Source organism: Triturus cristatus, chromosome 10 (assembly GCF_964204655.1).
Source record: "Triturus cristatus chromosome 10, aTriCri1.1, whole genome shotgun sequence".
In the NCBI taxonomy this organism is placed as follows: Eukaryota; Metazoa; Chordata; class Amphibia; order Caudata; family Salamandridae; genus Triturus; species Triturus cristatus.
The window spans coordinates 413204524-413230585 of NC_140593.1; the positions used below are offsets into that span (position 1 = coordinate 413204524).

General features: G+C 42.7%; 1 protein-coding gene across 1 annotated transcript in view; it reads left to right on the plus strand.

Annotated features, from left to right (window-relative positions):
* The window catches only part of APBB1IP (amyloid beta precursor protein binding family B member 1 interacting protein), a 788839-nt gene that overhangs the window by 500109 nt on the left and 262668 nt on the right, over positions 1 to 26062 (plus strand). The window contains exon 8 of the mRNA XM_085631699.1: positions 9857 to 9978. Coding sequence (XP_085487825.1) covers positions 9857 to 9978 — 122 coding nt within the window. The remainder of the gene's footprint in view (positions 1 to 9856; positions 9979 to 26062) is intronic.

The following is a 26062-nucleotide window of genomic DNA, read 5'->3' on the forward strand; positions in this document are numbered from 1 at the left end:
ATGCCTCCTACATCTCAAATGCCTAAATACCGGTCGGTAACGGGATATTTATCGATTTTTGGCCGTTACCGACCGGTATTTAGCTACCTACATATGGCCCTTAATGTCTTCTCACATTTTAAGGGGCACAAGATCTTCATTACAGACAAGCATGGTTCATGTTAGGGTAGGCTCCTAGTAGGGTGGTCTTTGGTGATTTTGTCTTCTTTGAGCAACTGGAATATGTGGGGGAAGCTCAACAGACCAAATAGACCATGTAACTTCTGTAATCAGGCTTATCAAAGACCACAATGAGACTAAGTGTTGTGATTGTGGTTTGTCATGCATCACAGGTGAATAAGGGCAGTGTTGAACAGGGTGCTTCTTAGATGCCTTTCTACACATCGGCATAGCCAATATGTCATGGAACACCTTGATCATGTCAAGACACCATTGTATGAGTGCATCATGGACATGAAACCATGTTGCCCAAGAGCAGTTTTTCTGTAAAGCTCTTATCAATGTGCAACGTCTTCGTGTTGGAATCAGATGGTTGACTCACGGCATCTTGCCCATGCACACTTTTTGTCTGTGTTTAACATGCACATTTAATCCAAATTAGCAAGTATTCCAATGTGCATCTTGAACTACGTACCTGGCTCAAAACTAATAGTAATCAAGACAAACTTCACTCACACAAACCTAACAGAATATACTAGTCAGCAAACAGAAAAGTAAAAAAAAATAACTAGTCAGAGAGAATTTAAAATGGTAAATGTGCAAATAAAGAATTTTATAAACATTTTCATGGAATTTCGTGAACCTAAATGCAAAGAAAGAAATCATCTCATGACTCAAGAGAATTTATTACCAAACTGGCAAATCATTACACAACCAAAGCAAACATGTTGGACACCTATTTAAAACAAAGGAAAACCACCGGCACCAACCCATTTCCAAAAATCCCCTCCAAGTTAGGCTATCCCAGCCTCTGCATTCCTTCAAACAACTGTGACAAAGTGAATTTATGGATCTGGTCAAAGCAAGCAGGCCAGCCGGCTGCCCTTTTAACCCTTGTCCACCACAAGTCTTCAACATTCTTTTAACTACCTCGGCTGCCACACCAGTAAGAAAAATCCTCAATGATTCTTTAACTACAGGAATCTTCTCAGAAGACTTAAAAATGGTAGACATACGCCCATTATTTAAGGAAACAAACCTGGACCCGCAGGTCCCAAACAACTACAGACCAATTACAAATGGACCTTTCCTGCGCAAACTGATAGAAAGAGCAGCATTCGCCCAGATAACTCAATTCAAGAGGATAATTCCATACTTTCCAACTTCCAAACAAGATTCCATCCAGGAAGAGACACAGAATCTTCCCTCATCACCATCTGGGATGACCTTAAAATACAATTGACTGCAGCGGGGTTGCTGCGCTACTTCTCTTGGACCTCCTGGCTGCCTTCAACACAGTTGACCATGACACTGTAATCCAAAGACTCTACAAAGCCGGCATTAAGAGGACTGCTCTCGACTGGATCACATCCTACCTTCAAAACAAGACAAATGTCATCCATACTCCCCCTTTCTCATCCAACCATACTTCACAAAAGCAGGGGTCCCTTAAGGCTCTATCGTCTCTCCCATTCTTTTCATCTTCTACATGAAGTAATTACTGGAAAGGACATTAGGAACTCAAAAATATTCAGTTGCCTCAGAGCCGTTGATCAATGGATGACATGGAGCCGCCTCAAATTGAATGCTTCCAAAACAGAAATGTTCACAGGTAGCGACTGGAAATATTACGACACACTCTGCTCTGGGCCTGGCGATCTGGGACCACCTACTAAAGTATCTAAGAAAGTAAGAAACCTTGGAATTACCATGGACTCCAGATAATCAATGAATTTCCAAGTGGACAAGTTAGCAAGAGCAAGCTTCATTACTATGAAACCTCTGCAGCTAGGATTCCACGTAAGGTTCCAGCTACTATCTCTCTCTTTTACTCTTTTACTGTCTAAATTGGATAACGCCAGTGACCTCTGACACGGATCATCTTTATCAACTATGAAAAAACTACAACAAATTCAGAACTGTGCTGCCAGACTACTCCTACATGTAAAACCACAAGCCCACATCTTCCCTGCCTTGAAGGCCCTTCATTGGCTACCTGTTGCCAGAAGATCCACCTTCAAGCTTTTTGTATCACCCAGAAAGCAGTACATGGAACAGGACCACAGTTTATCTGGAATAAAATTACCAATTACATCCAACACACGAACCTCCTCTCAAGATAGGCACCTCGCCTCAAAACCCATCATACCATATCAAGAAGCAAATTATGGAATTCATTGCCCCCAAACAAATGAGCCATAGATAACTATCGGTTGCATCATGGAACAGCGCATGGCTCAACAGGGCATGCCTGAACCACGTGGTCTCAACCACAACTGTTTCTTTACCACATATGCCTTTAACACTCATGCCTTTACCGTGCAATTTCATGGTAAAGACATGGTTGGTAAAGGGACATGTGTGGTAAAGATCACACTCCTGCCCTTCTGCCCTGAGCCCTAAAGTTTGGTTCTCCTGCGGTGTATTCTACCCGGCCCAGCCCTATAAATTATTCAACCCCCTATCCTGAGCCTTAAAACCCAACCCCCTGGCCCCAAAATTGACTCTGACTCCAGCACCCTCCACCCGAGCCCTGAAAACTGCCCCTAGCCCTGAAAACTGCCCCTTTTCTGCCCACCCTGATCCCTTAAAACAGCCCCCTAGACCTGGAAACTGCCCCTTTCCTGCCCTAAGCCCTAAAACTCAGCCCCCTAAAAACTACTCAGACCCTAAAACCAACCCCCACCACCTAAAAGCTACCCCCACCTCTCTCGGCCTTAGCCCAACTTACCCAGTCATGTCTCAAACCATCCTTACTGCGAATGCCTTACAGTTCTTCTCCCATCCGCTGTGACAGCTTGAACGCCGACTGCCTTAACCATGCATACGCGTGGTTAAGGCATATGCGTGGTTAAGGTAAGCGTTGTTCAGTTTGCTGGGAAACAGCATGTGTACTTAAGGCCACGTTATAACTATCTTATCTTCAGAAGACTACTCAAGATTTGACTTTTTCCTACCTGATCACCACACTCAAACACAAATATACAGCATATACCTGTGCATGTAAATATGTATAATTGGATTATATGTATGTATTTTGATATGTGCACTTCTTTGTACAAAATATATACTACTTATGAATAAAAAATATATAGATAGTTTTTAGGTCTGCTTAACAAATGTATATATTACATATGGTTACAATATATATATATGTATAATACATACGTATATATATATATATTTTTCTCCACAAAGATGCAAAGCACACCAATTCCAGGTTTTTAAGCTTGTTTATTCAGCTTTCTCTGGCTACGACCAATGCATTATTTTATGCTTAACATGTAAATAGCTAATTGGATAGTTTTCATATAAGTTATTTGATTAACTTCTTATGGGCCTTTGTTTATTTTATTTATCTATCACAATATGTAAATATGATCAAAACAATTGTAGCTATAACGTCTTCACTATTTATTGAGATAAACATAAAATAAATATTAAAAAACATATAAAAATACACAAATAAATTCGCTTTTACATACCACAACACCTGGAAGTCTGAAATTTTAAATATCTATCCATTCTTGTACATATGGATCTTTATGCAATACAATTTTATATCTCGTTATGGTTTTCCTTATACATGAATACCCTTTCAATATAGTTATGTATCTATATATTTCAACTCCCTCTAATACACTACTCTAAGTCTCAACCTATACCTCTTGCAATATGTCCTCTACCTCCACTCTCTGACTCATCCCAAACCTCATTCTAGTACTATCTCCCTAAGATCCTTTCTTGAATCCTCCTTCCCGTGTCCCTTCTTGACACACCCCAAACCTCATTTTTCTAGTAGGGTGTCCCATAAAACTCTTTCTAGACTCTTACATCTTATATCCCTCCTTGACTCACCCCAAACCTCATTTTACTACTATGAGCTCCAAAATAACACTTCCTAAACTCCTTCCTCCTGTATCTCTCCTCTGACTCATCCCAAACCTTATTTTACTACTATGATTTCCATAATAACCCTTTCTAGACTCTTCCCTCCTCTATCCCTCCTTTGATTCATCTCAAACCTCATCTGACTAAAATGAACTCCCAACTAACACTATCTAGACTCTTCTTCCTCTGTTCCTCCTTTATCCTATTCAATCAAACTAATAGACTCCCATGCCCACCGCTCAAATTAACAACATATTTCCCTATACTAATACACCACTTATCCTTTGGGTTCCAAAGTAGCATGCTACTAGCCGAAAATCGCTTCAACGCCTCGTCAGGGATAGTAAGCGCTATATACATAAAATTACAATTATAATGTTCATGTTGTGCCAGATGTACCTGGAAATTTCGGTGATGTTGTAAAAATGTGTAGTTTGTGACCAGGTGGGCATATGTATTGTTTTCTTTATGACATAAGGCCTGATTTATATTTTGGTGGAAGGGTACCTATGTCGCCAAGTTATGGATATCCTGTCCACCTCATTACAAGTGCCATTGAATATAAAAACACTTCCAATAAGGCAGATGGGATATATAATGCACTTACATTAAGGCGGAAGGGATATCTGTCATGTTTGTGAAGGAGAACCCGTCCTCCAAACTCTAAATCAGACCCTAGACTTGAAATGTAAAGAAATACAGGAATGTATAAAAAATGATGTATGTGACTGAGCGTAGGTCTCAGATTTATCAACATTTAGGGAGCACTGTGTGAAAACGAGCTGTGTGTGTTGTACGAGTGGTAACACATTTTCCAAGAGACAATGAGGTCATCTAAAACTCTCACAAAAAGCTGAATTATCTTAGTCCAGGAGTTTGTTGTAGATTTGAACATAGATACTGTGTGACACAGTAATCAAACAATATACTATCAATAAATCAAACTGCAACTGTGATTTTTAAAAATATGTCATCTTTTACAGTTGTACATATAGAGCAGTTACAGTGAAGCACTACAAAAAGAACCCAAATTCTTGGGCCATAATATGAATGCAAATCTTTTTGAGCACTTTGGTAGTTAGGTAAAGTCACTCATTTAACATTGTGGCCTATGGACATTGTCAGTGTTTGTGAGGAGGGATTACAAATAATGTGCAATCTTATAATTTGCTTACTGGAGAGCTTAAAAGGCAAGGTAAAGTAATTACATTAATATGGTGGCCCATGATCACTGTTGATGATTATGTAGAGAAATTGCAAATATTTTGCAGTCTTCGGATTTGCTTGGGTCTGGTCGGATTGTTAATATTCATTTGCTCCCATACCTTAGTAAATGGAGAATAGATGCTAAAGAGGGATTTGTATTGTATTAAATTGTTTCTAATATGCCTGGTTCAATTTCTAGTTTTTTCGCAGTGCATGGTTTAGGAAAAAAAGCTCTCCCAAATCCATTCCATACCCATGAATCCCACTCTTGCTGCCACAATCCACTGAAATGGAGGTTGCTTCTTTGCAAGCATAAAGTGAAGTCTATTTCAGTTGCTAGACTGTTTGGTAGACCTGGACCTCTGGGGTCTTTACTATGGGTGACCAAACACAGTTTAGAACTCAGTAATGACTCCATCTGGCCTCAAATCGGTTCAGTGTGCAAAGGTGCCCAGGACCTGGATTTGGCTCTGGCTGTTGGAGCTTTAAAGAACTTCAGAGGCCTGTATCTTAGTTCAAAAAGTTCGGTCAAAATCTCAAAATCTTTGTTGGCAGGAAGCAGTGCCCATGGAATCGAGTAACTCTACCACAGCAGTGTTGAATGTAGAAGATGGATTACATGGATACTTTAACAGTAAAAATTGCAACTACTTTGGAATCATAGGTCAAAGAGAGATGTTTCAATCACCTAATCCACAACCCCGGCCATATAGTAGGAAGCAATCCAAGTTTTCTACCGAAATTGAAGCATTCCTCACATGCTTGGTGAAAGATGATATGGATATCTTATAAGCTCTGCAAGATTTCTCTCAAATTTCTTCAGGCCACTCTGCTCACCACTAGGTCCCAGGCACATGCCACCAGAATGTGGGATGGGGTACAATGGGTCATGCTGAGGCATCAGCAGAGGCTAAGTTCTTTGGTGTCTCCTATTTATCCCCAAACATATCATGATGCATTGATTTAGATACCTCAGAGTGGTCCACATTAGCTGGGCTTCAGATCAGTCATAACTCTGGGGTAGATTCCCTCATCAAGTAGGTTTACAACACAAGTCTCAGTCAGGTGTGCTTCAACCTGTCATGCTTTCAGCTAAAGTCTGCTTATCTTGACACTGGGTTCTTTTATTCCATACAACAACAGCAGTTTGAAATTGTTCTGTAATCCTTTGCAGTCACAGCAGAGGGGAAAGGGGGAACAACTGGGATATTCTCCTTTTGGCACATCATCCTCTCAGGTGGTAGTTAGAGATGGTCCCAAAGTCAAATTGAATACCCCAGTACTTGCACACAGAGGTGTCCAGTTCTTACTGGAATCTCTGGACCCTAATGGGAAGCCACAGGCTGATTACAAAGTGTGCCACCTTTGAATTCAAGCTCCTCAGCATTTTATCTAGACCTCCTGCACTGGCAGTACGTGGAGTAATAACTGTTCATTGGGATGTGGTGTGAGAAGACCAGAGAGAGCTCTGTTGTAGGGCAGATCTATGGGCATAATGTGTGTTGCAACCCATAAAGAAGACATGATTCAAACCACTAAGAGGGTCTCCAATGCAAAGTCTCAAGGTCCTGCATCACAGACACGAAACTTAGTCATGGCCTGAATCCCAAAGCAAGAAACATCTATTTGTGGTGCATGTGTTTGCTCCTTGAAGAGCACACCAGTCACACCCCCATAGTCTGTATACATAAAACATGTAACCACAACACTACATTACATGCTCAAGTGGAAAAGGGACCCAGTTTATGACATCCTCTAGAGAATTTAACAATAGGCACACAAGTAAAAATGCCTTTACCCCAACTTATCAATTCAGATGCCACTAACCATCAGTCTTCCCACAGTGTGGTGGTGGGTGGCAAGAGCCACCCTCTACTATGGGTAAAGGTATCGCTGTAGCAGCACAGCTTTTTGCTAATCTTGTAAAGTATGAAAATAAGTAGCACCTCCAGTGGGCTCAAAGATGTTAAGGCCACTGTGATACGAATAAGGGTATCAGCCAGAAAGCAAAAGAAGCATCGTCAGAGACTGTCGGTCTCACCTTTTAACAGCAACTGAGGTGATATTAGCTTTGTCAATGCTTATTTGTATTGGCAGAAAAAAAATCAAATGGATTGCCAGTGTATAATGATGCATGCACACTCATGCACAAGCATGGGTAGCTATCTTGGAATGTTTTTTCCTTAAGAGAAAAATCATTACAAGATAGTGCATCCTGATACAGGTGCATACCTGGGTGGCCATTTTGAATCTTTTTTCTGATTGTCGGCACCAGTGGCCATTTGGAATATTTTGTGACGTTCAATTTACCATTCTATGAAGTTTGACTTCCATCTGAGAAGAGTAAATGTTTTTGTTTTTTTAAAACTTGCACACAATGGCTCCCAAAGCCAAAGAAGCAAACAGATCCGTTACAGTGTGCAGCAGGCCGTTAACATTCAAATAAATAAATAGAAAAGAGTATAATAGATGTGTGAAAGGCCGGGGTGTTGTGGTGCAAGAGAGAGAGAGAGATTGTTTCAGCAGTGGAAGGATACAACCTTTCCAGTCAAAAGAAAGGTAAAGAAGCTAGGGTGCAGAGGTGAGTCAAAAACAATAATAGGGTTAAAAGCCATTGAATCAAGAGCAGGGAACTGAGATAGACAAGAAAGCCATCTAATCATGAGAAGAGGCTAAGCTAAAGCCCACTCTGTATATTGTATTGTTCACAATAGCTCTTCGACAACAGACCGCCAAACCTGTGCATGGGTGAGACCTGAAAAGGACAAAAGGATACATCTGCTGTAGAGTACAAGGACATTCTTTCCTACACTCTCCCATGGATATCAAATAAACAATAATCAAAACAACTGTTACCAAAGCCAATTTTTCTTGTCTGCAGCCCCGGGTTACAGAGCTATTGCATTTACTAATATTTATAGCTAAACCCGATGGCTAACTGTGTGCACTCATGCATACACATTGGCAGAGGCCATCTTTCAATCATTTGTGTTATTCTTTATCACAAAATGTACTCCAAGGTGGCCACACTATGTTCATGTGAATAGTGTCCATTTTGGAGTATTTTTTGTGATAAAATATAACAACACCCTTTAAAAGATACCCTCCAGGTGGCATTTTGTTTCTTATTATTTCTCATTGTTTTACTGTTCCAGAATGGCTGGTGGCTCTTTTTAGATTGTAACTTAGTGCGACATTTTGCGCAAGGTGCCATTCACATGAATGCAAGCGACCGACCAGGGTGCAGTGGGTTTGAGAAAGCTGAAAGTAAGGTGAGCAGAGGAAAACATTAGGCAGTGGTGGAAGGAAAATGAGACAAAGCAGGAATCATGAAGGGGTGGGAGAGCAAAAGGAGGCAGGGAGAAAGGGTGAAGCCGGTGAACAAGTAGCCCCTCATCCAGTGAAATGAAGCAACTCCTTATGGGTGGAAGAACACAGAAACAGATGATACAATGAAGTGAGAGAACCGATCATCTGTGGGATGGTCAAAGATGTGATTGACAATGCCTCAAGTGAATGGCTGTATGAGGAAAAAAAAACAAAAAAGCTAATTATGGGAATTTGGCTAATCCAAACCCCACTCTAAGTATATGTTAAAGTATTCAATAAAATAGGTTTTTGATGGCAAACAACTTAAGTCTGCAAACGAGATCTAGAAATCTCAATAAAGACTCCCGAAAAACAAACAAATATATACATGCCACAGCCACACACAAAGGTGCTTGAATGTTTGTTTAATGCAACACTATTTGCATTGTTGATTTCTGTGTCTCTTGGAAAATAGACCTTGAACCATCATAAGTCAGCACAGATGAACATATACTCTTCTAGCATGAGGCATAAGTTTACTCACCTAATTAAACATCTATGCATTACTCAGCCATGATTAAGTATTGTATGCTTAGTAAGTTTCAGGATAAAGCAATCTCTTGCAAATAATTTCTCTTAAATCCCAAGCAAAATATTCTTTCTTGTCTCTGATGTTCCTGGGGCATTAAACAACTGCTTCTATATGCAAGGTAAATAGTTAACTAGATAAATAATTAATCTAAAGCAATGTCCTGATCATTCTAGAGGTATGTACACAATAGGTGATTCTTCTTTCGGTCAAATAAAAGGCATTATGTTGTCTCTGTCATTTGAATCAAAGTCAATGCTACAACAAATTTACTAAAAGATTGAGAGTGATTTTAAAATTTTGGGGGTTATTTAGTGCTATACACAAAACCCAGTGACATTTGTGAAAATCTGTACTCTGTAATTTCAATCCAAAATATATAATTCTATGTGGATGCACACATTTTGAGCAATATTCTAGTCAACAGAGACATCAGGGCTAAAATAGAAATATCTTTTCAAATATATTATGATGCTGAGAATATAGTTAATGTTGAAATGTTAATTACATTTTTAAAGTATTGATTGTTTCGACACTCAGGTTTATTTAGCAGCTGCTATGATGGATTTTTGCTATAGCAATCCTGGAATATTGAATAATTGTTTTACGTAAGAAAATAACAATTTGTTTGCTAATATTCCCAAAAATAGACATAACAATTGCCTTCTTTTCTTCTCCCTAACATGACTTACATCTTACCAGAAAGGTTCTTCGAAGATCATGAAAATGTGGTCAAAATCCTATCGGACTGGACAAGAGACAGTGAAAATAAAATTAAGTTCTTGCAGAAAAATGAAAAATACGCACTTTTCAAAAATCCACAGGTGAAGTAACATGATTTTATACAACGGCTCAGAGATATGTGTATTTGTTTTTCTTGAAAAATAGAGTAAAAGAGAGCTACATTTGAGGTATTGACAATATTAACATATTTGTTGTACCAACTGTCGTTCTAGACAGTCACAATACATATTTTTGTCATATCAGTACTGTATCATTAGAAAACCAAGTTAGTTTTTCAGGAGCTTTCATTTTCCCATTTGTAAACATCAATCAATTCCCACAGTTCACTGGACTAGAGATATATTATGCACATGACTATCAAGACGCCCTTACCCATGTCTGTTCAGAAGGGCAGTCCTGCTTAAAAATGCCACGATCTTCCTCACTAAATATGCATTCCAAACTTTTTATTTGGTGAAAGCCATGTATAAATACATTCATTTGAGATGTCATCAGTGATGTCATCCGTGATGTCACTAACCATTTCATGAGTGAGGTAATATGTGAGGACATAATCAGTGCATTGCGGGGGTGCGAGTTATAGTTAGCTTAGCTAACTAGAACTGCTGAACTGCTAAATTTCTCTGGTTGTGTACGAGTGAAACCTGAGCCTAACTATAACGTCTCAGTAACCTTTGGGTTTTTAAGTGAATTTCTACGTTTTTTTAATAACATTTCCTAGTTTTAACTTCACTGTATCCTTCGTTTTTCCAGTGAATTTCTACGTTTTTTAAAATGCTAATTCCTCACTATAGCGTCCCTGTAACCTTTGGTTTTTACAGTGAAAACATATATATATAAAGAAAAACATATTCCAATGGAAACATGTTGGCACTGCAATATATATTCAAGCGTGATTTTTTTTTTTGATGCCTTAAACTAAATATCTTCAAGATAATATTTGGGGGGAAACTACCAACAGGAAAGTTGCAAACCCTCAGTCCAGGCCTTTACATCCTAAGTAGGACCTGATACCCCTCACTGGCAAAGTTTCATAGTTAAGCTTTGACTGGGTTTTAATAAATGTGTTTATATTTTCTCATATTTTTCCTCACACTGTTACATTCTGGTGGTTAAAAGGACCTTCTTCCAGGAAGCAGGGAGTGCTGGCGTGGGTGGATTTTTAGAATTCTCCAGGGCTACTAGTTGTAATAAATGACATAACTTTAGGCACTCAACACTTTATTTTAATCTACAAAGCCAGTCAGTACTTTCACTTTCCGGAACCTTGCAAGGAAGTAATAGGTACTTTGGTCACCATCTTATGAGGTATTTCTCCTGGATGCTTCATCTCTGTCGCAGTCTAGTCTTGACGACCATCAGCGGGATCATACGCACAGATTGAGAGTGTCTCATCTCACTGACATTAGGAAAGTGCATGACCCCTGGTTCGGAGTTTCCCTCTTAAATAGGGTTCGATATTCCTCCTGGGCAAAAGTTGATTGTTAAGCTTTTACTGGGTTTTATAATAAAGGTGTTTATATTCTTTTATTTTTTGCCTCACATTAGTACATTCTTGTGGTTTAAGGACTCCTCTTCCAGGATTATTTGTTGTAATTGTTCTCATGGAGTTCTTGTCGTATTATATAACACATTGTTAGACACTCAGCACTTTATTTTAATCTACAATGCCAGTCAGGACTTTTACTTTCTTGAGCCTTGCAAGGAGGTAACAGGTACTTTGGTGCAATCTTGGGTGGTGTTCCTTTCGCATGCTTTGTCTCTGTCACAGTCTAGCATTCATGACTCATGACTGTCCTGCCAGGGGAACATAATGAGCCAACTCCACTAGGAAGGTCCTGTAGCACTGGGGGACCACCAACACACGGGTTGCAGCGGACTCAGTAACCTTAGGCTCGCTTACAGAAGACCATTCTCCCAGTACATCAGGTGATCACCAAAGGTGTTGCCAGATGCCTGGGCCAGCCGCCATAGACCCTCAAGAGTAGGGCACTCCATCTACACCTTGCAGAACTCCCTGGTGGAACCCTTTTCCTTCTGCCAATTGGTCAGCACAGGTAGATTCCTCAGGGTGGCAATGTCCTCCCCTGTAGGTTCCGGGGCAACACCCTCAGCCTCCTCTCATACCATGGAAGTTTTAGGAGCAGGTTTCACATGCCCCTTGCCCGTCCTCTTTTTGGACGGCACCTGGGCCATTCTTCCAGACTTCAGGTCCTCCTGACTACTCTTTCTGGTGGCTATGGACCATGTGGTCGGGCACACCCACTCAGGCAACCCTAACATCTTCAAGTGTGACCTGGGCTCCACCTCTTTCCAGATGTTGTGTGTTGGAAATGGTCCTTTTTGCAGGGCTATCCCAAACCTTTTGCCTTCTTCCTCCTCTGTTTTTCACTTTGTTTTTGCTGGCATTATGACCCTGTGCACTTTTTCACTGCTGACCAGTACTAAAGTGCATGTGCTCTGTGTCTAAAATGTAATGGCATTTGGCTTCTCCATGATTGACATAGTTGTTTTACTGACAAATCCCTAGTAGTGTATGTACCCATGGCCTATAAATCAAATGCCAATAGTGGGCTTGTAGCACTGATAGTGCCACCCACATGAGTAGCGCTTCAAACATGTCTCAGCCTGCCACTACAGAGTCAGTGTGTGCAGTTATAAACTGCCATTTTGACCTGGCCAGTTCACCTACTTGCCAGGCCCAAACCTTTCCTTTTATTGCATATACATCACCCCTAAGGTAAGCCCTAGGTAGCCCCATGGGCAGGATGCAGTGTATTACAAAAGGTAGAACATGTACGTTTCAGTTTTACGTGTCCAGGTTGTCACATACCCTCAACTTCATTTTTCACTACCGCAAGGCCTATCTCTCCCATAGGTTAGCTTTGGAGCTGCCTTGTAACACTTTACAAGTGTAACCTCCATTTGGGAAAAGATAGGAAATGTACATTTGGTGTCTCTGGACTATCAATTTAAAGACACATCTTTTAGTGAACCTGGTTTTTAAGTTGCAGGTATGAAAATGCCACTTTGAGAAAGTTGGAATTTTCTTACTTTAAACATTCTGTGCCTCTGTCTGTCTCTGGAATACACGTCTGGGTTGGGCGACAGCTGTGCTTTCTGCATTCCCTCTAGACAGTCACACACAAAGGGAGTTGAGGTGTGCTCTGCATATTCTGACGGACCATCACAAGGCTGATGGGTCTTCCTGAGCTACAGTGAGAGGGAAGAGCTGACACTTGCACCTGAACGGGGCTGTGCATGTCCCCCCGGACATAGGGAGTTGCCTACCCCCCTGTAGTATGTCTGGAGCCAGGGAAGGGTAGGGTCTTGTGTACTACAAAGATCTTTCTTTGAAGCCTCCCTACTTCAGAGGCTAAAATGGATATAAGAATTGGACCTCTGACACCATATACACAGAACACTTCCGAAATTGAGGGCATTCTACCAGGAAGAAGAGATGTTATGCTACTAGGAGGAACTGCCACTTTGCAGTGTTGGCCTGCTGCTTCTTGCTGGTGAGTGAGAGGACTGGACTTGACTATTTCCATCTTGAATCTCTAAAGGTTCTCAAGCACTTGTTGGGCTTGGCTCCTGTTTCTGAAAAATCAGGGATATCAAAGACTTTATCTGCATCTTGCTACCAGCACCTGGGTTCCTCTGCTGTAAGTCCTGCTCTGCCAAGTGGTGCCAAATCCAGTCTGGGTCCCTTGGAAGTAAGGGAGAGGTGCTGCAACCCAAGAAACCAATGCAGCAACACTGAAGCAACATTCGGCACCGGCGCATTTCTCTGTGATATCGATGATTTGTTGTTGCCTGCACCAAAGCTGTGGACACCACTCGCCGACTGTGCGACGCAACAACCTCGACTTAAAACAAAGCTCCGACTTTGCCAATGCAGTGCCTCAGAATCACCACAGTTGCATGAGTCTCAGACACTGCATTGCCAATGACTGCGGCACACCATCCCCGACGCATTCCCGGCCCTGCGCAGCTTTGCGTTAATGCATTGCCTATAACCCAACCTGTTAACTCTTATAGCACTTAGGGGGTGCCTTCGCTGAGGACTTACTATAAGGGAACCATTTTTTTGTTCAGGTGGGAATTGGCAGTCCTGAACCTAAGAGCTAGTCTGAGGACCTTTAGAGAACTCTCTGTTTGTCTCCCCCCTCTTTCTTCTGGTGGTGACCTTGCCAACCTTTGTGGTGATCCCCCTCAGATACCTCCTTATGGACCCTGGTGCTGAGCCAGCAGACCACCTCCTTGGCAAGCTACTTGAGGTCAGCGAGCTTGCTATCACTAAGGTTTTGGCGCAGAACTGCAAAACAAAGAATGAACATGTACTCTCTTGCAATCAAATTGTACAGCACCTGATAATCCTTCACTTTACTGCCCTTCACCCAACCATCCAATGCCTTGCAAACGGAGTACAGTCAATCCACCCAGTACTGCTGGTCCAGCTTATGGCTGTCCCTAATCTTCTGCCTGTACTTCTCAGGGTTGAGGCCATATTTTCTGACAAGGGTGTCCTTCATGGTGTGATAACTCATCCTGTCCGCCTTTCCTAGGGCCAGTAAGGTGTCCCTCCCCTAACAATGGATGTACTTCCAGAGGCTATCCCCCCAATCCTCCACAGGGATCCAATGCCTAGGTAAAGCCAGCTCATAAGCTACAAACCACTTATCAATGTCCTCCCACACAACAAAGTCAGATACTAGACATTTGGAAATACTAACCCTCTTATCTCCAGAGCCACTGCAGGTATGCTGCTACCAAGAGTGCAGGACTATGCTTCCCTGTCCCTTATGTCCAGCTCTCTGAGGCTTCTCTCATGAGTCATTTTCATTTCCTCTCCTTCCTGTCCCAGTTTAATTTACTTTGCCCCCATCGGTGGTTTCATCTGCTCTGCCTCCATGGCAAGTTTCTTCTCCTCTGTTTTTAACTGGGCCATCTGCAGCATAAACTCCCTCTCCGTCTTCCTGTCCGCCGGCTCCTCGGGAGACAGGCCTCGAGAAGAGACACTGCTCTCTGCTCTGGCAGGAAGTTCCAACTCATGGGTCACGTCATCCCCCTCAGCTGAAGGCTGTACCTCGGGCAGGACCACTCCTTGCCTTTCCATCTCATCATCCCCTTTTGTGGCTGCAGCCAATGACTGGTGGATTTCCTACCAGGCCCTCAGCGCCTTCTGAAGCTCCACTTTCCTCGTGGTGCTGTTTACAGGAAGTCCGCTCTCCTTGTAGAACTGCTTGAGCTGGTCCCCAGTGTAGGCATCCATGTTGGCCAGCTCAAACTCCTTCCTTGAAGGTGTTGTTCCACAAGCAACAGTCAGAGAGAGAATTTGACAAAACAAAAAAGGACAATCAAGGAGAATTTAGAACTCTAATTGGCGTCAGATATGAGATGGTAGTGTAACACAAAATCACTGTATGGCACTACACATGTACAACTCCTAATCCTCACTGCTGATCACCAATGTGAGGAATTGGGTTGTTGGTTGAATAGGATATGAGCCGTGGTCAAGCAGCAACCGCAATCTTTGTCAGGGTGAGTCACAAGCCATCCCTAAATTAACTTGTGCTCAACCGTCTAGCTTGGCACAGAGCAGCCCGGCTTAACTTAGAGGCAATGTGTAGAGTATTTGTGCAACACTTCAAACAGTAATAAAGTGAAACACCGCACAAAAAGGATGCTACACCAGATTAGAAAAATTATAATTTTTTAATAAATGAAACAAGACAAAAACGGGAAAAACCCAATCAATAGTACCGAGGATACACAAGTTTAAAGATTTCAGTGAAAACAGTGCCAAAAAGCACAAAGTGCCAACTGTGGAAATCTGGTCACGCCGGACTGGGACAAAGTCACAAGTTCAGGCCCATCACAATGGAGCGTGGGCTGGCTCCAGGAACCGAGTTAGGCTTGCTAAACAAAGTACCTTAAATCCTGGTGTGCGAGGCATTGCAAGGGTCCACGTCGCAGATGTGTCGCCCAGCCGAAGCAGTGCATCTCTTCTGAGATGTGGCGAGGCTGCGATGCGAGGTCCTGCGTCATCATCAAGGATCCCATCTTGCAATGTGAAGTTTGATGATGAGGATGCATCGCACTGTCAGGGCGATGTGTTGTTTCTAAGGATCTGGAATCCATCATCGTTGTCAAGACTGCCATTGATGAGGGATGTGAGGGACTTCACTGAGGATGTGTTGCACAGCTGCAGTTCCGATGAGGTGACAGGCTACGGTGCAAGTCTTTGTGACGGGGAAGATCTGCGCAGGGACGACGATGTGTCGGGCCTGCTGAAGTTGCGCCATGCAGTAGAGAGGATGCATCAGTTCCGCAGGATCCAAAGAGGCTGGCAGGATACCTTAGACACACTTCCAAGGATCCAGGACTCCCGTAGCACCACTTGGCATGGTAGACTCACAGGTGGCGACAGAGTCCAGTGCTGTGGTCGAAGCTGCTGGAGCCTTCTGTCCCTGAGGCTCAAGTCAGGAGGCGAGTCAGCTAGCCCTTGGAATCACTCTTCAACAGAAGCCGGTCCAGTCCTTCTGACACAGGCAAGAGGGCAGCAGGTCAGTACAGTAGGGCAGCAGCTCTTCAGAGCAGCAGTCCAGCAGAGTGGCAGTCCTTTCAGCAGCACAGCAGTCCTTGTCCCTGGCAGAGTATCCACAGGTCCAGACACGTACTGAAGAGTTGGTGTCTGTGGTCCACTATTTATACCCAGCTGTGCCTTTGAAATGGGTAGAAGCTTCTAGAGGTTGACCTTTGAAATCTCCAAGCACCCTGCCTTCCCTGACTGGCTCCAGACTAGCTACACGGGCTATGCCGCCTTTTGTGTGGAAGCAGGACACAGCATATTCAAGTGTAAATAGGGTTGTTCCCATCTACATCCTCCCATCCTGCCAGCGATGGCCCATCCAGGCACACCCAAGTGCTCTATTGTGAGTGGCTGTCTAGGAAGAATCCACAAAGCCCAACTGCCGACTACATCCAGTCATGTAACCCAGAGACATGCTGCAGACACTAAGGGGTCGATTCCGATCCTGGTTTTTTTTCCCCGTACGACTCGTATCCGTATTTTTTTACGTACGAATTGTACAAGTCCCATACAAACGGCGAAGTACGATTTGTACGTGAAAAACACATACGAATAGCCTCGGGAAAAGTCTATGAGACGTCCCCGGACAGTTTTACATACAAATCGTAAAACTGAAGTCCGAGCGCGCAAGTACGATCCGTACCACTCGTCCGAAAAACACAAGCGCATGGAAAAGGCCCCGTACGGAGCGAACTTTGTACGACCCCCTACCCCGAGTACACTTGTGCCCGGGGTATGAGTCGTACGGCCCCCCCAGCCTCCCACACCTCCTGCGTACGTCAGGACCGTACCCCCCACCACCCCGTACGTCCGCACCGTACCCCCCACCCCCGTATGTATGGACCGTACCCCCCACCACCCCCCGTATGTACGGACCGTACCCCAGGCGTACCCCCACCCGCGTATGTCCGCACTGTACCCCAGGCGTACCCCCCACCTGTGTATGTCCGCACCGTACCCCAGGCGTACCCCAATCCTCGCATATGTACGGTGCGGACATACGCAGGTGGGGGTACGCCTGGGGTACGGTGCGGACATACGCGGGTGGGGTGGTACGATCCGTACATACGGGGGTGGGGGGGGTACGGTCCGTACATATGCAATGTTGGGGTACATGATGACACGTATGATGTGGGGGATGGCGTGTACGTCGCGTAGCGGGCCCCCTTTTCATCATGCATCGCAGCGTACTCAGCTTTTCCGGCACTTTTTGCTCCCGTAAAAATATAGCCGTGCGGAGTGCTGTAGGTACGAATCGTACTTGCTGGTCCGTAAAACGCTGCCTGACTCCATGCAGACGTCGCGTACGCGCTGTTCAGGATCAGAATTGTATGTATTTTTTAGCCGTACAGTGTTTTTTACGATTCGTACGGAAATGGTATTTCTGTACGAATCGTACTTGCTGGTTTGTAAGGTGGAATTCCCGGGTACGAGTCGTACGGAGAAAACGCTCTGTACGACCATTCGTACCCGGGTTTTACAGGATCGGAATCGGCACCTAAATGGCTAAGGCAGGAAAATGCCAAGTTTCTAAAAGTTAACTACGAAAAAACAAGAAGACAGCCATGTTGCGCTCCTATATACCAAACTAAACTCTATATTCAGTAGAAACAAAACCTGTTGGATTTAAAGTGTGCACCCGCTGAGGTGGTTCTACCTCACCACCTGATTCAAAACTGAAGAGAACAACTAGGACAAAAAGTCTTAGACAGAAAGTGCACTACTGCAACGCACTCCAAGAGTGCTTACTACCAAATTAACTAAATCTCATAAATTCATATACTTAAAACATGAATTATTGACAAAATCAGAAATAACATATCAATAAATCACAGTATCCCAATGAATTTGCTTGACACTGACATTTGAGAGTCAATTAACTGTTTTTGAGAATTATACAATTGGATTAAAAAAGACATCGTTGAAGCAACGGATTGACGATGTCAAGCAAATTCATTGGGATACTGTGATTTATTGATATGTTATTTTGTGTAACTTCTTTGGACAGACCATCATCTGATCCATTTTAACGCTCAGCTTGCTTATGTTATGGATAATCAACTTAATAATATGCAACATTTCATTGCATGGATCATATACTGTTCAATATCGTTCGTCGGGAATTTGAGGAACAGGCCCTGCACAGACCGGTCCTAATGAATTGCAATCGCACTCTGTTGTCGGATTTCAAAACCAGACTTCTTGTGATGGCACCAAAATGTTCTCTTGATTTACTTTTGGAAGTCACACTGGAGAAAGATGATGTTGCAAAGCGGTCTACCCAGGTCAAGTTTTGTATAGATCCATCCCAGGGCAATAAAGAAGGTGTAAAAAGGTGTTTACCATTTTAACTCCCATAGGAAACTTTTCTCTGTGGTACCGAAAAAAACGCTGAACAAAATTACATCAAACTTTACATGATCTAGAACTCAACTTAGAGTAGTGCCTTTGATTGGCTTGGTTCAATCCATGCTGTAGTTTTTGAGAAATTAGTGTTATGACTATGTCAAGTGGGCTTCAAAGGGATATATTATACAAATATGTTGCCTGATAGTTTATGGTCAGTTCACAAACTGACTGTTCAAGGGCCCACAATTAAATAAATAAAGGCACTCTTTTGGAATAAGGAACTTTTTCTCCCTTTAGCCATTTTGAATGTGTGGATCTAAAGTCAGGTCCATGCATTCAAAGGCTCATATTGGCTGCCACAAAATAAAACTTTCTGTTGCAGTTGCCGTAACATGGCTTGGGGCTTGTACCCCATGGCTTGAAAAAAAATGTGTTGGCAAAGTCAATTGGTATTGGCTATGCCAGTGCTTGTTTGCATTAAATAATGCCAAAATGGCAAGCAGTTTGTCACAATGCATGTAAATGCATGCATCCAGTCACATGCGCACCAATGCAGATGCAAGCCTGGCATCATGGGATTGGGTTACTATTAAAAGAAACGTTTTTCCACAATAGTCTCTAGTTCATACACATCTGTGCATTGCGATGCAAACATGCGCATACAGCCATGCCAAGTTGACCTCTGATGCGTATGCATGTTTGTACCTGCATAGTGATGCACCAGTGGTCATTTTGGCATTCAAAATTTACCATTCCAACATGGACGACAGTCATTTTAGAACAGTACATTAGCAGCTAAAAAGAAAGTGCATGAAAATGCAAAATAAAGAAGGTAGCAGTTTACAGCTGTCGATCTTACTTAAAAAAATAAAAAATAAATAGAAAAAATACATTGAAAACATGAAGTAGGATGGGGAGCATTAGGAAGTTGGGAGGTGGAGCTAAGTAAATGCAGAGCACAGGGGGAGGGAGGGAAACAGCCTTTACAACACGGCTTGAACCACTCTGTGCCTTAACAACAAGGTCCGAACCATGATTGCGTCTTTACAATGCATTCCTTAACCACGCAAGTTGTTATAATGATCTGCCTTAAAGAAAGCATTGTTGGACTGATGTTGGACTTTCAGTCCAACACTTTCCCTACTGTTGCACAGACTGGAGTTGGAATAGTAAATAATACTATTTGAACTCCAGTGCTTTACCTAAAGTAAGTTGTTGTAGCGGCTTGCGTGGTAAAGACACATTTGTGGTTTGGACCGCATTGTTAAGGCATGCGTGCAAAATGCTTGTGTGGTTTCAACATACAGCCGGGGAGGGACACAAGGATATTAGAAAGAACAAGCAGGGACGATATCAAGGGGAGACTTGTCCTTCCATGGAGTGCTGAATGGCAAGGAAAAAAAGTCCCCTCAAGTCAGCAGTGGAAGGGTACAACTCATCCAATCAGATGGCTGTAAGATTGAAATACTCCTTGGAGGGACAAACACAAGATTAGGGAGTGAAGCCTGCAAATCAAGAGCAGAGCCCGAAGTAAACAAGAAAGCCATCCAATAATGAGCAAGTCAAGGTCCACTCAAAGTATATGTTATGTATTGGAAACACTAAGTCTGCTAAAGCTGTCTTTAGCTGAGACCTAATAAAAGAGCCAAAAGAGGGCAGTGGGTACACCTGCTGATCGTGAGTGACTGGAGCTATGCACAGTGGGCCATGGGGCTCTGAAGATTTTTGGGGTAGGGCATGGCCAAAGGTGAGGGCTCTCAGCCAACCCCCACTACACCCCACCAAAGGCCCTGCACATTGGGGTTGGCCTCACCTTGAAGAGTTAGCACACTTGACCACCTATGCATGTTAAAAAGTAGATGTAGAATATCATTACAAAAAACAGAGTCACTGAATTTCAGCGGTTTTTCCATTTTCCATTTTTAAGTCACAACCACCATCTCTACTGGGGACCAGGCGTCAAAGCAGACCCAGGGTAGTTAGGGGATTTAATCCATACTTGCCACTGCGGTCACATAACGCTGTCAGGGTGGTGCTAGCTCTCTAGACTTGATTTGAGAGTGGAGAGTATGGACTTTAGCTGGAAGCATGAGGGAAGGACCGTAGCACGGTGGCAGGATAGTGAGTCACCTGGCATCGTTTATTTACAATTTTGGCCAGGGGTGATTGTTGCTGTGGATGATGGAGGAGGGTGGCAGGACGCCATGTACTCTCAGACTTCACAGGCTGCTGTTGCTAGACCTTATATGATCAACACATAAAAAGATCTTTCAGAAGCACTACTGGCAGAGGGCCTGGCTCCACCCAGGTGTTGATTTTCTTCAATACAGCATTTGATTGGGCAGTACTTGTTTGCTTCCTCTAACAAGTGTACTTCTATTGCACTTTTTAACTAGTTGTAACGCTTATACTCAATGCAGCAATGCTGAGTTGGTTTTAGTTACAAGCTAGTGATAGAGGCTGCAGACCTGATCTGTTTATCATTAGAAGTTATGACAAAAATAGTAGGCCTGACTTATGTATTGTGAAAAATATATGTTAAAACCAGTAGGCCTTTATGGGTAGATTGTTATTTCACTGTATTAAAGCCTGTTGACAGATATTTGGTTACATGGAATCTTACAGCCGCGGACAAACCCTGGGGGTAGAGAATTTTCACTCAGAGAATCCTTGTTAGGCACTCTCAGGAGGGCATGTACTTTGTTTTACAAACTGTAATTTTGTACATATTTGAAATTGTGTGACTGTATCCCTGATGGTTGCCTACTTCAAAAGGTTATTCTCAATATTGTAGACCTTTGTTGGTTATGGTGACAAGCCAATAATCAAGGCTAAAGGCCTAACTGTTTCACTGGGAAAAGTTGTGACACATGGCGTTGGTCTAATATGTTCATTATGAAAAGTTATAGCAATATAAGAGACCTAACATATTTAATATGAAAAGCATATGTTAAAGTCAATGGGGGTTGTTATGACTGTGTGTTAAAGCCTGTAGACAAATAATTTGTTATATGGAATTATTGCTTTTTTGATTAGCCCTCTTGATAAACTCTGATTTGCACTGTGATAATCCTTGCTGGTCCCTCTTACAAGAGCCTGACAATTGTATGTCTGCTACCCAAAGAAATCACTAAACAATGCATATATACATATATTCAGTGAGTCGTGTTATCATGCTCATCATTCAGGCTTATAGAGATCTAGGGTCAAATTAAGGTATGGATGATATTCTTGACTCAACGTGCAAATCATAGGTAAAGTACATTTTATAGCCTTAGTAACATCCGGCTCTTTTTGGCTTCATCACAGTTTCCCATCAGCTTGTTTGGACCTTAGTAAGCAGTACTCAAGATTTCCTCGTGTTCTGGTAGTGTCTACCTTCTCAACAAGATACATATTGACACACATATACCCATATAGAGGGCCTTTGTGTCAACATTCCTGTGCTACTTGTCTGTTCAAGTGGTAGTTGCACTCTGCTTTAACCCATCGCAGCATACAACATGAGGCCGTTTGTCAGCCCACTGGCGCTATTACCCTCTGAGTGATGACTTTTTGCCTAATCATGTGCACATCTGTATGAAAATGTGTTTGCTTCAGTACAAGGCTGTTGGACCAGATGTTAGGTTTTTCATTTTCTGGTACATTGGCTTCTCTTTTTTTTAGTTTGTATGATTTTTTTAGCCCATACTGCATCTCTACAGACATTGTTACCAGGCTGCTCGCTTGCCGCTCATTTCATATCCAATGTGCTGCATTCCTCACAGCCACTACTTTAAAACCTGGTGGTCATCTTGAAAAAAGTATTGTCTAAAGTTCATCATTTTTTTAATGTTTCGAAATGGGAAACACATTGCTTCTAAACATGGCAGCCATAATGGAACTTTAAAACAATGATACACAATGTACATTACCATTGCAAGATGGACATCTGCTGCTGTGTTTCATTTTATTTGTATGGGAAGACTACATACACTATCTTAAGGAGGCAGAATGTTTTATTTTTTCTCATCTAATTCTTTTAATTATTCTTAGATATGATTGCTGAGTTTAAGTGTGCTTTATTGTGGATGTGTAAAGGGATGAATGCAAGAATGAGTCAGTGGGTGGATAAATGAGTGCATGGTGTGTGACTGAGTGCAAGTATGATAAATAAGTGAGTACCTACACTCACCAGTGGCTGAAGAGGGACTTTCATTCCTAAGCCAGGTGTATGGGCATTGCCATTGCTTGTTTTCAGATATAGGAGAGAGGAAAGTGTAGCGGGAGATTGACTGAATGGCAGGGATTTGTATTTTTTATATGTGGGTGGGAGAGGGGAGAATATCTCTGAGGGGGTTTGGTCACTAAGTATATATTTGTAATACCTAAGATGGAGGATGGGGTCAGTGCTATAATGCAAAATGATGCCCCCTACCCTCTGCAAAATGTCACTGTGGTTCCGTAAGTCTCACGGATATTCGTTGACCTTGGACTGAAGGGGATGCCCATGAAGGGTTGGGGCTCCCCTGTGCTACAGGGGCTGCGGAGGCCTGTTACACCCCTGTATGGGGTAACAGGAGATAGAAAGGCTCCCCTGTGACTCTTCTGCCCCCGGCATAGCTGACCAACAGGCTCATCTCCCCATATAAAGGGACCCATACCCAACATTTAATTAAAGGTGGTTGACAGCCAATAGGGTTTTCCACCTCAGGGAACCAACTGTATGTAAAAGACAACTCGAGATACAGTCTCGATGGCTGCTGATGTCACTTGAATCCTTTCAGAAGAAAACAACCCCATTATTCACAGCCACCCATTTACGATTCTGGGAGTACGTCTTCTGCAAGTCAGAGTAATAGCTATGGTGTCACTGCAAAACAAACACTCTGCAAATATGTTTAACCTGTTGCTTCTAAGTTGACCTAATATCCGGGCCTGGAGTTATTATATCCGGATGGGCTGCCTCGCGCTCCTCCCTCTCCCCCACCCCTGTCGGCGCCATGTTTGAGTGAGCACCTGGACCCGCGCTCCTGTGGCGTAAGACGTGCACGCCGCTGCTTGTTATTCATGGGCAGAGCCCCCTCGCTCGAGACTGAATTCTATTTTGTGCTGACATTTGGGGCTAATTATGGACTGAGTCTAGCGTCGGCAGGAGACTGGATAATGTATGTGATTCCGCTGTTTGCAATGTGTTTTTCAGAAACAGCCAGGGGATAAGATCTCCAATTGTTTCTCCATGGTGGTCTTTTTTTTTTTTACATTAAATGGTACCAGACAAATCAACGTTTACCAGAACCCGCCTGGGGCCTTCTTGAATTGTTATTATTTTTTTAAGAATGATAATTATTCTACGCAATGTGCCTTGAGCACCAGCAATAAAATATCAGGTCTGCCTTTTGTTCTCTTAATTATGGCTACACGAATATGGATGGGGCTGGTTTGTTAACACTGGGTTTTTTCATGCTCCACTTCTGCTACCGCTTCTGCAATCACTTGATGTAAATTCTGTCTCCAGCTGTTTCCCTGTTATGGATTCTTCTGAGACTAAAGAAACAGGGTAAAGAGTTCAAAGTGAGACTCGCTGGGTCCAGAAAAGGGGGGATGTGGTTGGGAGCAGTTGAAAGAGAAAGTGGTAACTACCATCCCATCAAATGCTTTTAGCTTGTCTCCACCTCTTTACAGCCATCATTTAAGATCCGGTAGCAGGGCCAATGGGGGATTTAAGACTGTGACCTAATTACTGTGACTAGGCAGTTAATATTGGACATCATTCATTGGTTCATGTTAAATAATCAGTATTTATAGAGAGTTTTCCTGCCTTTTGTATAGCTTTGTTGCGCTCTAGGCATACAGGGAAAGAGGGTCTTCCGCAAGATTCTGCTTTTACGAGAGTAGAGTGGGCAGGTACCCTTGTGATTGTTCTATGTAACGATGGGTCTGTTAGGTGAAGTATTTAGTGATGCTGGTCAGCTTGAGTCTACAGGGTGCATGTTTATTTCAGGGTGAGTGAGCCTGCAACATTTTGGAATATCATTTTTCCTTTGAAAATCATGGGTGACTTACTGACAACAGGTATTCAGTGCACCTCTAAAACCTGGGCCTCTTGGGGATGGTTTCAGAGACCTAGCCATACTTATTTACGTTTAGCTTTTGCCTGAAACTAGTCAGTGAGGCAGAGAACCTAATCTTCAGGGGAAGGAGACTCAAAATGCTGGGGTCTTGAACCGCCAAGCACCAACCACCTATGCATTTTATAGCAAATTAGCACATTTTACATTCAAGTATATAAAAACATTACAGAGAGCTGATAGTACCATGGTTTAAGATGTACTCTGTGATCTGACTTATTAACCATTTCAAAATATGGTTAACGTTGACGAACCAATGTGATATGAACATATCTAGTTTGTATGTTTGTTAATCCTAGGTTTAGAGAAAGGAACTGAATATCTGATTCCCCAAAAAGGGAAGTCTTGTAACTAACTCACTGTTAAGCATTCAAGTGAGAATGTACAAAGGTTTAACACATTTAAATAAGTACCTGCAAACCCCAAATCCAGATGTTTGTAGAGATACAATGTAGGAAATTGGGTTACTGGTTAAGGGGGGTGAAACTCTACTCAACCATCAGCCACAATTCTTGTCAGGGTGAAACACAAGCGAACCCCAAATTAACCTGTGTTCAACCCTGGGTTAGCTTGGCACAAAGCAGTCATGCTTAACTCAGAGGCAAGGTGTAAAGAATATATGCAGCACACAATCAACAATAAAGTGAAAACACAACACCAGAGAAATCCCACATCAATTTAGAGTAAACTTTTATAAATGATTTGACACCAAAATGACAAAACTCTAATCAGTAGAGCCAGAGAATGCAATTTTAAAGATTTAGACAAAAATAGTGCTTAAAAACACAAAGCTCCAACTGTGGTTACCTGGGTGTGCCGGACCGGAACAAAGTCACAAGTTCAGGTCAAACACGATGGAGCGCGAGCCGGATACAGGGACCAAGGTAGGCCCATCAAACAAAGTACCATAAACTCTTGTTGCGGAGCATTGCGAGATCCCTCGTCAGGGATGCGTTGTGCAGCGGTGATTCAGGCTTGCGATGCGATCTCCTGTGTCAAGGATGCATCACACAGCAGCTGTGGGGCTATGATGCGAGTCCTGCATTGAGCATGCATTGTGCAGCAGCGGATCCGAGGGGCTGTTATGTCCTGCACCAGGGATATGTAGCG